At 37.9% G+C, this 16,934-nt stretch overlaps 1 protein-coding gene across 1 annotated transcript in view; it reads left to right on the top strand.

Annotated features, from left to right (window-relative positions):
• Positions 1 to 16,934, top strand: part of trappc9 (trafficking protein particle complex subunit 9) — a 572,831-nt gene that overhangs the window by 124,936 nt on the left and 430,961 nt on the right. The window contains 2 exon segments of the mRNA XM_048596131.1: positions 4,130 to 4,293; positions 7,045 to 7,197. Coding sequence (XP_048452088.1) covers positions 4,130 to 4,293; positions 7,045 to 7,197 — 317 coding nt within the window.

Raw genomic sequence — 16,934 nt, 5'->3', positions numbered from 1 at the left:
GCTCCTTTCGTCATTACAGCCTTGGTTGAACCATGGACCAAACAGCTGAAGTGAGAGTTGACATCAAGGGTGCATTTGATGGAGTATGGCATCAGAGATCCCTTGCAAAACTGAAATAACTGGCAATTGGGGGGCAAATTCTCTGCAGGTTGAAGTCATACCTCGAACAAAGGGAGATGGATGTGATTGTTGGCAGTTAATTGCCTCATCATGCAGGCGTCATAACAGGAGTTTCTCAGAGCATTGTCTCAAGCCAAGCTATCTTAAGCAATGACCTTCTTTTCATTGTAAGTCAGGCTTGGACTGAGAAATGGCAAGTATGTGGAAGGGAGTGAATGCTGTAGGGTGTGGTTAAGTTGTCAAACAGGTGAGCTATATTGCCCTGGATGGTGTCCAAGCTTTGAGTGTTCTCCTGTAGAATTCCCCGTCCAATTCATGACTTGTGCCTTGTGAACGGGCATTAGGAGAAAGGGGAGGTGAATTACTTGCTGTAGGATTCTTTGTAGGGATTCTACAAATACTTCTGCAGTGTGGAAACAGGCCCTTCGGCCCAACAAGTCCACACCGACCCTCGGCATACCACCCAGACTCGTCCCCCTATAACCCACCTAATCTACAAATCCCTGAACACCAAGGGCAATTTAGTATGGCCAATCTACTGAGTCTGCACATTTCTGGACTGTGGGAGGAAACCGGAGCACCCGGAGGAAACCCACGCAGACATTGAGAGAATGTGCAAACTCTACATAGACAGTCATCCGAGGGTGGAATCAAACCTGGGTCCCTGGTGCTGTGAGGCAGCAGTGCTAACCACTGAGCCACCGTGCTGCCCCTAGCCTCAAACCTGTTATTGCAACCACAGTATTTATGTGGCTGTTTCAGTTCGGTTTCAGGTCAAGCTTCTCCACCACTAAGTCTCATTCTCTGCTAATTGAAGTCTGTAATTGCTGGGCTTATCTTTGCAGCCTTTCTTGGACAAGGCTATAATGTCTGCAACTTTCCAGTCTTCGAGTAACTCCCCCAACTCGAGGGTGGATTGAAAGATTGTGCCCAGTGCCCCTCTAATTTCCACACACTCTCCCTTCAAAATCCCTGGATGTACTTCATCTGGTCCCGATGCCTTTTCAACTCTTAACTGCCAACAGTCTGCCCAACACTACTTCTCTATCAGTTTTGAATCCTTCTAGTGATCACATTCACTCTTCTACTACCATAGCCTGGGTAGCATCTCTCTTTGGTAATGACAGATACAAAATATTATTTTAACACCTCAGCTAAACCCCTGCCTCCAGGTGTAAATCCCCTCCCTCATCTCTAGTCAGCTGTACTCTTTCCATATTTATATGGAAGTGGAAGACTTGGGGACACATTTATGTTGGCACCCTGTCTTTTCTCCTAATTGCTCTTTGCTTCTCTCATTTGCTTGATCATTTTCCCCCCTCTGAATCTTCAATATTCCTCTTGGTCATCAATTTTACTTTCTACCTGACACTTGTCATTAGCACACTTTCTTTCCCTCCATCTTAATTTCTATTTCCTTTGTCATTCAGGGAGCTCTGGATTTACTTATTTCTCCTTTTCCTCATTTAGGGGATATGCCTTGATTGGAACCGAACCATCTCTTCTTTGAAGGTAGATTGTTCAGTACAGTTGTTCATGCCAACCTCTCATTCCAGTTAATCCTCCCCAGCTGCTTTCTTGCCCCATTGAAATCTGCTCTCCACCAATTGATTTTTCTGATTCTGAATTGTTGCAAGTCATTGTCCACCATCATCCTGAATCTTGCGAAATGGTAATTGCAGTCTCCTAAATATTTCCCAACTGACACTTGATCTGTTGGCCAATCATTTCCAAGAACCAGGTTTAAAATTGTATTCTTGTTGTTGGACTGGAAACAACCCGCTGCAGGCAGCTTTCATGTAAGCAATCCAGAAACACTTGCCCCTCACTTCCCTGTACATTAAAAGTACGCCAAGTTTGAGTAATTGACTTCTTCCATTATCACTACCCTATAATGTTGGCATTTCTCTTTAATTTCCCTCAGATTTATTCTACATCCTTTCTACTAGTTGGTCTATAAATTACACCTGGCAATGTAATTGTGTCCTTTTTTGTTCTTTAATTCAGCAAAATTGTTTCTGTTCTTGGACCCTCTGAGACATTCATTCTCTTTCTCTAGCACTGCAAAGCTTCTGTTAATCTAATACCTTTCTATTTTTTTCTGAATACCTTGCAAGCAGGAACATTTAACACCCAAGTCTTGTCCTTCCTTGAGCTAAGTTTCTGTTATTGTCAAAACATAAACTCCACGAACAATCTGCGCCTGTAACTCCCCAATCTTTCTTACTGTACAGTGTGCATTCATATACACATGCAGTAACCCTGATTTAGACTTCATTTTTTTCTTACTTACATCAACTTCACTGACTAAATTGCAGTTATCTGTGCTAGCCCCTGTTGCATCTCCAAGTATTTTGTGAACCCTGGTCTTCTCTACAATTTTCACTTGGTTCCCACGTACGGTGCTTTTCCATTCTCATGACTTCACAAATTAAGTTATTAACTTATGACTACTGGCTAAGTACATCAAAGTTGACTGTAATATACTACTTATACGTTTAGGATTTGTAATATCTTTTAACCAAAATTAATAGATTATAGTCACTTACAATTTTGAAGATGGTACCATTTACCTTTTTAAAACCTATAATTATCTATTTTGTTTTGATTTTAAAAAATAACCTGAAGAATATGGTACAACAGTTACTTGTGACTGTTGTATCAGGTTACAATATGGGATTCTTCTATGTTAAAGAAGGAATAATTATTGTCTGTAAAGTTGCAATTTACTCATTCAGATTTTACTGTATTAGATATTTTTGTGCAACGCATAATGGTTTAAGTTTTAGTTTTTAGTGGACTGATTTGCTTTTTGGTAGCATAAACAAATAAATGCTGAGCAGTAACAACTAAAATATAACTGTCAAATTGCACAAAATTGATTGTAACGTAACATTGATAAAATATTTTTACTCTACGTCTGTATGCATTCTGCTGAAAATCACTGCACCAATTCTATTCTTCCCAATTGTAAAGCATTTCCCATTGTTTGAACGATTTCTACATTTTAAGATCTTTTCAAAGGCGGCATTATCTAAACCCCTCTTGTATTGTAATTCTAAGGACCAACTCCATGCAGAAATATGCCTCCTTTCTGTCATGTAATACTTCGTGTTTTGTAAACAAAGGGTTTAAGACTGAAAATGCAACATTTTCCTTATATGCTTTGTGATCATTCTAACACAAACTGGATTCCAACCCACAACTAGCAGTTTAATAAGCTGTTATACCTGCAGATGGAGCTGTTATTTAAAATAAAAGCTGTTATCTAAAATGCAGCCAGTCACTTGATTGGGTCAGTTAGTTGTTAATAGTTAATTGGACCAAATGGAGTGGCAGGGATAATTGTGATGTGACCTGGCTGATTGATCTAATTGAAAAAGATGATATGTTTTTTATGACTACAACAGTAAAGCTTGGTACAATTTGTTAGGGTTTATGCAAAATTAACAAGATATGGTGCTCATTGAATCAACTGTCAATTGGTTAAGAGATTATGCTAAGCTTTGTAAGGGAGCATGACTTTGCAAATTAATTTATTAAATTATATCTACGGGCTAAGTACAAATATAACAGAGAAGTGCCACTTATGTTTAGGAATTGTAATATTTGTTAACCAAAATTAATAGGTTATGGTCACTTATAATTCTGAAGATTGTACCGTTTACCTGTAATCATCATTTTTATGGTCAAAAGGAAACACCTGAAGAATATGGTACATCAGTTATTTATTTATGACTGTTGTATCAGGTGACCTTGTGGGATTCTCCTATCTTAAAGGAAGAGTAATTATAGTCTGTAAAAGTTGTAATTTACTCATTCAGATTTTACAGTATTAGATATATATGTGTAGATGCTATGTGGTTTTGATTTTAGTTTTTTGTGGACTTATTTACTTTTGGGTAGCTTAAACCTCAAATAAATGCTAAGCAGTAATAATGAAAACATAACTGTCATTTTGCAGAAAATTGATTGTAAATTAACATTGATAAAAATATTTTTACTCTAGGTCTGCACACATTCTGCTGCCATCCTCAGGTGATGAAGTATCCAATAGTGTATCTATTCAGTTGTTTAATGGGGAATTGCAACAGCTGACCATCAAACTGGAGAATATTGGTTCAGAGCTTCTCGAAACATTAGAGGTCTCTGCTAAGACCGTAAATAATAAAGGTTAGTATAAATATGTTGAGAGTGGGAATGTATGTCTCTTTATGACAGTAATTTCTTTAATCTTAAAGCAATACCTTTGTCAGCAATTTATTTGTTGCCTTATGTTCTTTGAGCTTTTGCCCTTTTAACCCCAGCATAGAAAATGATGTGATAGTTTTGTGTGTAATTAAATGCTATTGATTTGGAGATGTTAAATGCATAACTCTAATTTGCACCAACTGCAGGGTTCAATATTGTGTAGTATTGAGAAAGGAATTAAGATATTCAGAGTTTTTTCTGTTCTGGATCAACTGAGTGGAAGAATTCATAGCCCTTCATGGGCAAGGCATGTAGGTGGCACTTCATGAATTATTCATTCATTGAATTATCCTTTAGAACAGGTTCTGAAGAAGGTTCACTGGACTTGAAGGTTACCTCTGTTTTGTCTCCACAGATGCTGAGTTTCTAAAGCAATTTTTGTTTTTATTTGTTTCCGATCTCCATCACTCGCAGTTGTTTGTTTTATTTCAGGATATGATTTTAAAGTGCTTTTCAAAAGAAGCAAATGTGAGGCAGGAGAAAGCCTTTTCACAAGGCAAAAGTCTTTAGGGGATGGAATGCAGAGCCTGGAAGTTGGTAGAAACAGGTTCATTTGACAAGATATTGGATAATTATTTAAGTAGAAATGGTAAGCGTGGTTAAATGGAAAAGGCAGGCAATTAGCATTACCTAAAAATGTTCAGGGAGCTAGTGTAGACATGAGCTCAATGGCCTCTTCTGCACAGTAATGATTCTGTGACACTGTTATGACCAAGAGCAGGAGAGTACACTGTAGCTGTAGTCTCTCTTCTATAGGTGATAATATAAAATGAGAACACATTTTTCTGATTGCAAAGAGTACCCCATAAATCTATAATTGTAAATAATGATATATCCTATATCTAAATCTATATCGATATCAGATTTTAAACAAAATGCTCTCGCAGACACAGTTTGGTCAGGAAGTACAATCTTGCAATATTTCTTCAATCGCTATTTTAAAACAACAAGTAGGCTTAATGCTGAACTGATGTACAAAGATTTCTTGGCAGAACTGGGAATGATCAGCTGAGCAGCTTGTTCTTAGCAGCTCTTAATTTAAAAAAAAAGAAATAACTGTGAATGCTGAAAATCAGAAACAAAAACAGAATTTACTGGAAAAGCTCGGCGGATCTGGCAGCATCTGTGCAGAGAAAGCCCAGTTAACGAAACGTTGATGAGCCAGATTTTCATGATTATTGACAGTGGTCACCATTTTAGTTTTTTGTTTAATTCCAGTTATTACAAATGAATTTAAGTTTCACATATATCATCGTGGGATTCAAATCCATGTCACCAGGCCATTAATTTGGGGTTCTGGATTGCTAGCCCAGTAACATTTACCTGTATACCACCAGCATCCCTGATGGAGGTTGAAGAAATCTGTTGGGGCAAGTCAGGGGAACGTAAAAGAATGTTGTCGAGTCTGTGAGGGAGAAGGGAGAATGCTTTCTGTATCTTTGGGGGAGAAGTGGGAATGCTGTCAGTGTCTGGAGTAGAAGAGCGAATGCTGTCGGGGTCTGTGGGAGGGGAGAAGGGGAATGCTGTCTGGATCTGGACAAGAAGGGGGAATGCTGTTGGGGTCTGTGGGGGGTGTTGGGAGATTATCTGGAATGAAAGGCTGTACACTCTGAGGTGACAGAGGGTGAGTGGGAAGCTGAACACTGGCAGGGATGAGGGTGCGTGTTTTGCACTAAACCGAGAAATGTTGGCCATGTGATGATAATTGTAGATACTGTAGTTGAAAACATTTTCATTGTGAAACAGAGTTGTAAGTAGCACAGTTAACATTAGTTTTGGCATATTTTAAACTCTGAACAAAATCTTACTGTTAAGATGACATGGTTTGTCTTCCCTTGACCATTTGCCCTCTGTACCGTATTTAAGAAAAACTCTTTTTTTTTTTTCCCCAACTGTTCGTCCATGTACAATTCTGCAATGTGCTTTTTTGGGAAATTAGTCAATATGTTGTTTACCCATTTCACAAACACTGCCTTGAACTTGGATGCAAAGTATTTTGTAATTAATTAGATGCTGTACTGAGACAAATTGATGCATCTTCTGTACATATGTTTATGGAAATAAGAATTCATTAACTTGGAAACATCAGATATTTTGCTTTAAAACAATTTGGAGATAGTGCACTATTTTCTACAACTGTGAGACTTGTTGTCTGTAGTATGGATGGCATCTGTCTTGTATGTTGTCAACTGAAAAGGGGTACAACAATTCATTTTACTCTGGTTTCCTAATGCTCAATGTGGTCCAGAACTAAGCAATGATTATTTAATCGCATTTCTAGCACCCTATATGTGATTGTTCCATATTGTGTTCATGGAGTAAATAAAAATAAGTGAAATATCTGATTCAAAGTGAAAAGATCTGTTAGATCATTTAGTACAAATTTTAAAAAAAAAAAATCTTATTAATCACCATTTTGGTTTGTTTCATCTGGAGTTGTAATGTCTGAATTTTATAAGTTTTCTAATTCTATTTCCTTTTTTATTTGAGTTAACTCAGTTTCTGTACTGAAATCTGTAATGAACAGATTTCATGATCGTGCAGAAATGTTGATCAATTTGACCTAAAAACAGCGCATAACCTTCATTACAGTTACCAGCTTGACTTGGTCAATCTAACAGATTGGTCGAATATATCAGTATATCACAAATCAAGTTCTGTTGTCATTCACAGAAAAACTGTATGGGGACTTCCTGAGCTGGAACTTAGAAGAATTGCAAGCACAATTTCCACTTGAATCTGGGAAGATAGCTATTTTTACAGTGAATATTCAAGTGAAATTAGACTTCTCCTGTCAAGAAAATCTACTCCAGGACCTGAATGATGGTAAGCAACTATGACATCAAAGGTGTGATGTTCCAATATTGGCTAGTAAAACAAAATGGCTGAAAATATATCCATGTTTGTCAGAAGAAAGAAAGAATCTGCAACTCATTTTGTGGGGATTTGAAATATCATTCTCATTTAAATTTCTGGTCCAGGAAAATTGCCTGAAATTTTATTCATTGTGGCTGTGCTCAGTGGAGGAACAATAGAGTAAAGATGCAAGACAGTCCATTAGTAATTTACAGGGTATGTTTGAGGAATGTTGACTTGTTGATCCTAATTTGGTTTGGCCGCCTTAACAATCAAGATCACCTGCAGCTGTAACAGAACTTTAGTTTAAAACCACACTATTTTAGGCATTTAAACTAGTTGCAATTTGAAACCGAGATACTACTTTACAGTTGAAATTACTGGCATTAACATGCATTGTTTTCTTACCTTAGATGTACTTTTCTTCCTTTGCATTAAGTGTAAAGACTATCATCCAGTCATGGAATCATGAAACATTGATGCGTGAAGACTTTTTATTGTTATAGATGCTATGTGTGCTACTGATTTTGTATCGTTTGTCCTTTATGCGACTCGAGAGCTTATTGCATTTGTACTTGAGTTATTTTTCTTCTGTTATTGGCATCAGTTCTCTTCTTTATTATTAAGACCACTGCTGGTAAACTTGACTTCCCTTGCCTCTTATGGCTAGCACCTTTTTATTCCCTGCAACAACCAAATTCATTTCAAAGCATGTGTTGTTTGGAAATTATTTGTAGGAAGCAACTTGTCGCATATTTCACAAATGTGAATGAGACAAGAATAATGTATTTTTTAAGAATTCTAAGAGTTTATTCTGACTCCATTCCAATCTTCTTCCTTTTATCAATATGTTTACATCCATCAAATGTATCCTTTAACCTTGTAGCCTGAATGCTGTTTTAGCTAATTCTGTTTTGGTGATGATTCCTGTAAATAAATATTGTCAAAAATTGAGGAACTAGTTATTTATCCCATTATGTGTCAATGTTTTGCACTTGAGAGACTTGGCCATGTGATATGTGAGATTTATGGATGATCGCTAAGAGGATTGAGAATAGGAAGTTCAGTATTATTTCTCATAATTGTTGTGTCAATGATCAGTCTTTGATATATTCTTTGAGAAATGATGCAAAACTTGGCTCAGCGTGCCATTTTTTTTAAGGGTTTCTTTTGAGGTTAATTTGTGAACCTTTCATTTCCTCATCTGACATTGAAGGTGGAGAAACACATCCTGGCCAGACAGCAACGTGAAATGAGAGGATTGAGTAAATTGATAGATGGAAGGGATGAATTGGAACAACAACTTCTCATGGACTAAGGACTTGGTGAAATTTTTTTTCTGGAGTGAAGTAAATCAGGGTAGCAGGAGTTAACAAAACAACTAAATTATTGCATTTTTCTTAAAGAACCTACAGTAATTGCATCACAATTGGTAATATTCTTGTGTATATTATTGTGCTTAATCTATGATGTGAGGAAATGTGGAATAAGTCCCTCTGTTCTTGCAACTTAATCATTCTGAAACAAATCATGTGCTTGGTTTGCTACTTTGTAATTGTTTGTGACTATCCATTGATCCAAAGAAAACTTTACTTCTACACATGCACAATTTCGTTCTGAAATACAAAGCAAACATTCATTATGACTGATTCCTTCAGTTTTGGATTGAATGTTTAAAATGAGTTAGTCTTGTTTTCTGAATGTAGTTTGTCTTCGACAGCATATACAGTCATCATTCAAACATAGATAATCACATTGCATCATTTTAAAAACATTATGTATTACACAGCTATAAAAGTTAGTGTCAGTTGCCCTTTGGTCTTTTATCAAAACATGAAATATTCCAGCTTTGTTCTATAATCTGATGTATTTATAGGAACTCATTTTAATGTTGCTGTTTGGCTGTGATTTTGGTGTTGTGGATAGGTTGCCTGTTCCTGATTTCAATGGAATAAAAACTGGCGTGTTACTAGATTTCTTTTAAACCATGTTTCAAAACAGAAAAAATCACCTGTTTTTCTAATCCACCTGTTAAGAGATGTTATTACACACCTGTGGAGCAGGGGGGGTGCTCTTGAACCCAGGTCACCTGACCAGGTATAAAGATATAACCACTGTGCCACAAGACAACCCCTATCCTGGTAGTTTCTAAATGTTTAATTCACCTATTTTTCTAGTCAACCTGTTTGAGATGTTATTACACACGTCTGAAGCAGGTGGGACCAGGTCCAGGAATAGGGATAGGGTAAGAACACTACCACTGGGCCAAAAGAGGCCCACCCTATGTGGTTTTGAACTGAAAAGTGTAATCTATTTTTCTAATCAACCTGTTCAGAGATGTTATAACTCATCCTTGGAGAGGTGGGATTTGAACTGGTTCATGGTTAGGGAAGCTACTGCAGTGCCACAGGAACAACCCCCCTCCACCCCTGGTGGTTTATTCACACTACTAAAGTCGCAAGTTGAAAACAGCCTGTAGCTTTTTGCTGCCAATTACTTCAGTTGAGGAAACATGCTTCTTCTGTCCCATTTTTATCTTTAACAGAAAAAGTTATTTAAATGCCTAAAGGTTTTGTTGTATATGACATTAATTTTTTTATAAAACAGAAAAGGAACTGCAAGCCAAATTATTATTTTGGTTGGGAGTGTGAAAATAAATTACTTCACTACTATACAGTAATAGAATAGTCACAGAATGAGGGCAGTGGAAGCTGATTGAATTGTAACTTTCCAAACATTTAATTTTGAAAGAAAATGCATTGCAAGACTATGGGGAAAGAGAAAGTGAATGGGGTTAATTAAATGCCTCTTTGAAAAAGTTGGCAGAGGCATGATAGTCTAAATAGTCATCTTTTGTAAGGTTCTATGAACCTAAACAAATTATAAGTGTTTAAAGCTCGTAAAGTTCTGATGATACTAGAGGTGGATAATTTTGACTTAATTCCAAAGTCCTTTTGGAGCACTGAAGTGCTTGTCAACTTCAATAAGTAACTCAGTATGGCACAGGATCATAAAAACATCCAAATTACTTTTATGACATAGGAATGCAGCATTTGAGAATTTGATGAAATTTTGGTCTATGATATGACTTCTAACTTTCCAACTTTTCTGGAGGAATTAGACAACTCAATTGTTTAAAAAAAGTTCAAATTTCAATCTCAATTTGGAGTGTGTTATTTCCATCCAAATTTGATTCCATATTTGTCCAACAGAGTTGGAGCTAAATGGACTTGAATATAAATGTTGGTGGTTTTAACTCATTTTGTAAACTATGCTACAAAATAAGCTATTTTCTGAATACTGTTAGCTGGAGACAGAATGTTGGTTTTGTGCGAGCTCCATGCTTAACTTAAACTTTCCTTGGGGTTCTACTTGTTATTTTTCATGCACACAAGCATTCTTGTTAAATGCTGTTGTCAAGCAAGACTCCAGCTTTCAAACTATTTATTGCCCAATTGTTATCTTGCTAGAATATTATTGTCTTGTCGGTTTCAGTCCGTAAACATAATTTATTCAAAGAAGAATTTATTCTGCACCCTGATATAACTGGCGTAAACTAATGAATGATGCAAACCAGTCTACTTTCTGAAACAGTTATTATACTTCACTTATCATTAACTATTTCCTTCTGTATAATATTGGTAGAGCTATGGTGCTACTTGTTAATTGATGGGATGATCTAATTTGGCAGTGATATACAAGGAATTGAGATAAAATTGCAACCATAAATGTGAAAGTCAAGTATTTGTTTCTACTTTAATGAATGTCTTGCTGTTTAAAGGTATGTAATACAAAAATATTTTTTAGTTTATCACCTTTATTTCATTTACTGTTTTATTATTTTGCTTTTGATATTAGATTGTTTGCGGTGGGCAGTGATAGATGTTGATTGAATGAAACAGCAGATAGGTCAGCTGAAAGATTGACACTTTGTGACCTGAAGGGTGTAAGAAGGTAATTGATCATGCAATTCAATTGAAGAAACTTCTTAATATTAAATGCAGCTATAGCAAAAATGTTTTCTAAATTGAAAGCAAAGCTTGAAGTAATGATCAAACCAAAATATTCCAGGAACTTGAAATCTGAAATAAGAACCAAAAACGTGAGGAATATTCAACAGGTTAGGCAAAGTCTGTGGAGTCAGAAACAGTTAACAGTTAACAGTTCAGATCAATGAATATCAGTCACGTAATAGGTTTCAAGCATACGTAAGGCAAGGGTGAGCAAAGAACAAAAGGAATGGGCTGATGCTCTTGGAGGCCAGGGAGAATAAAGCAGCATTTGAGAATTTAATGAAAGTTTGGTCTATGGAAAGTTGAAATGTGCAAGTTTTGATTTGGTAGAAAAAAAACAAGTTCTGATTGATTGATGTAAACTTGGGCACAAAACAGGTATTTAAAAACTTGATATTATTGACTTTGTTTGCATTATGTGAAAACACATAGTTTCCTTCTTGCACTCCATGCTTTAGTTTAAATTGTGCAGAAAAGATCTTGTCGCGTTCACCTGGAAAGACAGAGTTTGTGTCATCTGAAAGGCAGCATTTTCATCAATAATAGATAATATGGAAATGGATGGCGAAGTGAACAAATGTTTCACTAATGGCTTAATCATGATTCCAAGTGTCTATTTGGGCCCTCAGCTCGTGTGTCTTATTCACAAGGCTCTTGGTATTCAAGTATATATCACTAGTCACTGAACAACTGTCATCTATTTGTCTCTGCTTTTTCTGTTTTCTTCTAGCTGTTTCTTAATTTCCGACTTTCCATTTTCAGCTTTGTTTCTCTCCCTGTTTACCTTACTCTTTTAAACTCGAGTGGAAACAAGCCTAGAATGTCCAACTTTGCCTCTTAAGATAACCTGCTCATTCTGGGCATCAATCCAGTAAACCTCATATGAACTGCTTCCTAATGCATTTAGCCAATTGCTAAATTTTGAGAAGATTGTATTCCCAGTGACTGATAGGATCACGACAAATTTTGAATTTTAAGACCTTAATTCTAACAAATGTACTAAAAGCAGCATTGAATAAAAGCTATTTGGTGGGCAATTAATAGATGACTGCAGGAAAGCTATTCCTCAACATTTTATCAGAAATCAAAAATCCTGTACCACAGCTAATATGGTGCTGTCCAGTATCTGCAGAATTGCAATTTCTTTTATTTGGGAGTCAGTTGAATTTTCCTCCCACCTTTTCAAATAGTTTACTGCCCTTCATTTAGAAAGTGGTAATATTGTTTCAAAAGAAGTCCCAAACTTGCTACCTGCAATAAAGCTCACTTCTGGTGATTCCTTCCACATTGGAACAAATCTGGAGACTTAGATTACCACAACAATGTATCCCTTCAACGAGAAATCATGTTCAATCTATAGAAATGTCACCCTCCTCCTTTATGCAAAACACACCAGCCACAGCATTTCATTGTGTTGACACTTCCTTCAACTCTCTCTTTCTGTCAACTTGAAGACCTGGAGAAAAAGGTAGCTGACAGTCAGCCTCAATCAGCCTTGCCTTTTTAGAAGTTTGGACTTCAGCCCAACTCTCAATCTGGGCTCTTTTGTCACCAAATAACTAAGTCACCTTCACGCTGCCAAGCAAAACTCAAAACAAAAGTCAATTTTGCCTTCTCTTAAATAGATAGGTTATAATGGAACACTATTACAAATGTTAAACCTCACTGGGGTGGTGAACTGGAAATTGAACCCCACTCTTCCTGGAGTCACCACAAAAGTAAAGGATTTATTAGTGTGCAAAATTCCCTGATTTTTTTTTTTTAAGACTCCATTTAACAGACAGCACAGATCAGGTTTCTGTACTTCATAACAATTGCTATTTATTAGAAGTAAATAAATAGATTCCAGTTACAGTAAACAACAGTGAAATGTCAACATGTAACACCACTAGTTAAAACATTAACCTCTTCATAAAACTCTCCCTGTGCACACGTACAGACAGATAGAAAGAAATAAAATTAGTGTTGTGGGTATGGGTGGAGGGTAAAACTGGAAAGGTAGTTCAATGGTCCCTCTCCATGCAGTTTGTTAGAACATAGAATACAAAACAGTGCAGCTCTGGAACCGTCCCTTCAGCCCACCTTGTGCCGACCATAATGCCATTATAAACTATTCCCATCTGCCTATGCATGGTCTGTATCCCTCTATTCCCTGTCTGTTCATGTGTCTGCATAAGTGCCTCTGAACCATTGCTATCATATCTGCTTCTACAACCTTCTCTGACTGCACACTCTAGGCATCTACCACCCATGGTGTAAAAACTTCACTCGCACATCTTGAAATTTTGCCCCCTCCCCTTAAACCAATGTCCCCTTGTATGCCACTCCATCCTGGGAAAAAGACTCTGACCATTCACCCTATCCATGCCCCTCAAAATTTCATATACTTCTATCAGCCCTGACACTCCATAGCAAAAGCAATCCAAGTTTGTCTAATCTAACCTTATAGTTAATATACTCCAATCTAGGCAAAATCCTGATACAACCTCTTTTTCACCCTCTCCAAAGCCTCCATACCCTCCCTGTAGTGTGGCAACCAGAACTGCACGCAATACTCCAAATGTGGCCTAACTAAAGTCTTGTACAGCTGCAACATGACTAGTCAGCTTTTATACTCAGTGCCCCAACTGACAAAGGCAGTCATGCTGTACACATTCTTTACCACCTTCTTCACTTATGTTGTCACTTTCAGAGGGCTATGTTCTTGCACTCCAGGATCTCTCTGTATTTGATAATCCTAACAGTCCAGCCAATTTACTGTATACTTTCCTTTTACATTTTACCTCCCAACATGCATCACTTCACACTTGTCTGGATTAATCTGCATCTGCATCTGCCGTTTCTCTGCCTATTTTCCCAACTGTTCTATATCCTGGTGTATTCTTTGACCACCCTCCTCACTGTCTGTATCTCCTCCAATTTTTGTGTTTTCTGAAAACTTAAACGGTCCACCTATGTCTTCATTCAAATCATTTATATATGTTACAAACAACAGAGATCCCAGCACTGATCATTGCAGAGCACCACTGGTCATGGAACTCCAGTCAGGAAAAAAAAACACCTCTCTACAGCTATGCTCTGCCTTCTATGACTAAACCAATTTTGTATCCAATTTAGCACTTTGGATCACATGTGACTTAATCTTCTGGACCAGCCTACCATGAGGGGCCTTTCCAAATGCTTTAGTAATGTCCATGCAGACAACATCCGTGCCCTACCCTCAATCATCTTCATCACTTTCTCAAAAAAAGTCAGTCATATTTGTGAGACAATACCTCCCTGCATAAAACCATGCTGACTATTCCTAGTAAACCATTCTTCTAAAATGCAAATAAAATCTGTCCTTAAGAATCTTCTCCAAAAACTATCCTACCATTGCTGTAAGGCTTACTAGTCTATAATTTCCAGGATTATCCCTTTTGCCCTTAATTGAACTAAGGAGTAATATTAACTATTATCCAGTCTTTGGGACCTCGCCTGTGGCTCAACAGGATACAAAGACCTCTGTCAAGGCCTCAGTAATCTCCTCCCTTGCCGCCTTCAGTATCATGGATTAAATCCCATCAGGCTTGGGGACTTGCGTACCTTTAGTTATTTTCAACACACCCAACACCACCACCACCTTAATATTGACATGTCCTAGAATATCAATGTACCCCTTCCTAATCTTAACATCATCCATGTCCTTCTCCTTGGTGAATGAGAAGAATTCTTTAAGGACCTCACCCACTTTCTCTGGTTCCCCACACACATTCTCTTCTTGAATAGACCTATCCATTCCCTCGCTCTCCTCTTCGTCTTAATAAAAGATATATAAAAAATAGTATAAAATGCTTTGGTATTCTCCTCAATCCTACTTGCTCAGTATTTTGTGGCCCCTTTTTTGGTCCTTTTTACTTCCTTGTTTAAGTTGTTTTCTGCTCTCTTTAATATTCATCAGGGGCCTTTCTAATTTCAGTTTACTAAACCTTAAATTTGTTTGCTTTTGCCTTTTTGATTAAACCCTCAACATCTCTTGTCATCCAGGGTTCCTGAATGCTGCCATCCTTATCTTTCGTCCTCATAGAAACATGCTGGTCTTGAACTCTGATGAAGTGGCCTTTAAAAAGATTCCCACATGTCAGATATGGATTTACTGTCAAACAGTCACCTCCAATCTAATTTCTCCCTGTTACTGTCTAATAATATTGTAACTAGCCTTCCTCCAATTTAGCACGTGGACTAGCCTTCTCCATAATTATCTTAAAACGTACAGAATCATATCACTGTTCTCAAAATGTTCCCCCACTGAAACCTCAATCACCTGGTCAGGCTCATTCCTCCATACAAGGTCCAGTATGGCCTTTCCCTAATCGGACTAATCTACATCGTTTCAAAAAAACTCTCCTGGATATACCTGACAAATTCTGCCCTATCCAAGCCCTTGACACTTGAGGAGTCCCAGTCAATAGTAGGGAAGTTAAAATCATCCACCACATCAACATTTTTACATCTTTACATGATCTACCTACATTTCTGTTCCTGTATCTTCCATTGGCTCTTGGGAGGCCTATAGTTAACCTCATCGTAGTGATCGCACCATTCTTATTCCTGAGTTCTACCCATATGGCCTAGCAGGATGAGTCCTGTCTTACAACAGATGTGATGTTTTCCTTAATCAGTAATGCAACTTCCATGCCCCTTTTACATTCCTCTGTATCTCACCTGGAAAATCTAAACCCTCCAATGATGAGCTGCCAATCCTGTCCTTCTCTGAACCAAGTTTCTGTAATGGCTACAACATCATAGTTCCATGTAATAATCCAGGCTCTAAGCTCATCTGCCTTACCTGTTACATACCTTTGTGTTAAATACACTTCAGACAACCAGTCCTGCCACTTTCATTAACGTGGTCCTGTCTGTTCTTCCTATTAGACTTTCTTGACTCATCATTGACATTCTCTTAAATCACTCCATGGGCTAACCTACTGCTCTGGTTATGAACCCCCGTCACATTAGTTTAAACCTCCCTAGGTGGCTCGAGGACACCGTCCCTGCACGGATATCGGTGCCCCTCCAGTTTAGGTGCAACTCGTTCTTGTTGTACATTTCCCTCTTGCCCTGGAAAAGATTGCAATGATCCAGACATCTGAAGTCTTCCTCCTACACCAGTTCTTGAATCGTACATCTTCCTATTTCTGGCCTCAGTAGCACATGGCACAGGGAGTAACCCGAGAGATCCTGCATTTCAACTTTGTACCTAACACCCTAAATTCCCTTTATAGGACCTCTTCACGCTTCATGCCATGTCATTAGTACCAATATGGACCATCTTCCCTTTTAGAATATCCTGTGCCTGTTCAGAGACATCCTCAACCCTGGCACCAGTGAGGCAACACACCTTCCTGGAGATAGTAGGAACTGCAGATGCTGGAGAATCTGAGATAACAAGGTGTTGAGCTGGATGAACACAGCAGGCCAAGCAGCATCAGAGGAGCAGGAAAGCTGACGTTTCAGGCCTAGACCCTTCACCAGAAATGGGGGAGGGGAAAGGCGTTCTGAAAAAAATAGGGAGAGACGGGGAGGCAGATAGAAGATGGATAAAGAAGAAGATAGGTGGAGAGGAGACAGGTCAAAGAGGCGGGGATGGAGCCAGTAAAGATGAGTGTCGGTGGGGAGTTAGGGAGGGGATAGGTCAGTCCAGGGAGGACGGAC

The sequence above is a fragment of the Rhincodon typus genome, chromosome 4 (genome assembly GCF_021869965.1).
Source record: "Rhincodon typus isolate 14 chromosome 4, sRhiTyp1.1, whole genome shotgun sequence".
Lineage (NCBI taxonomy): Eukaryota > Metazoa > Chordata > Chondrichthyes > Orectolobiformes > Rhincodontidae > Rhincodon > Rhincodon typus.
Note: the sequence above shows the minus strand (reverse complement) of the source record. Positions and strands in the feature narration are given on the sequence as shown.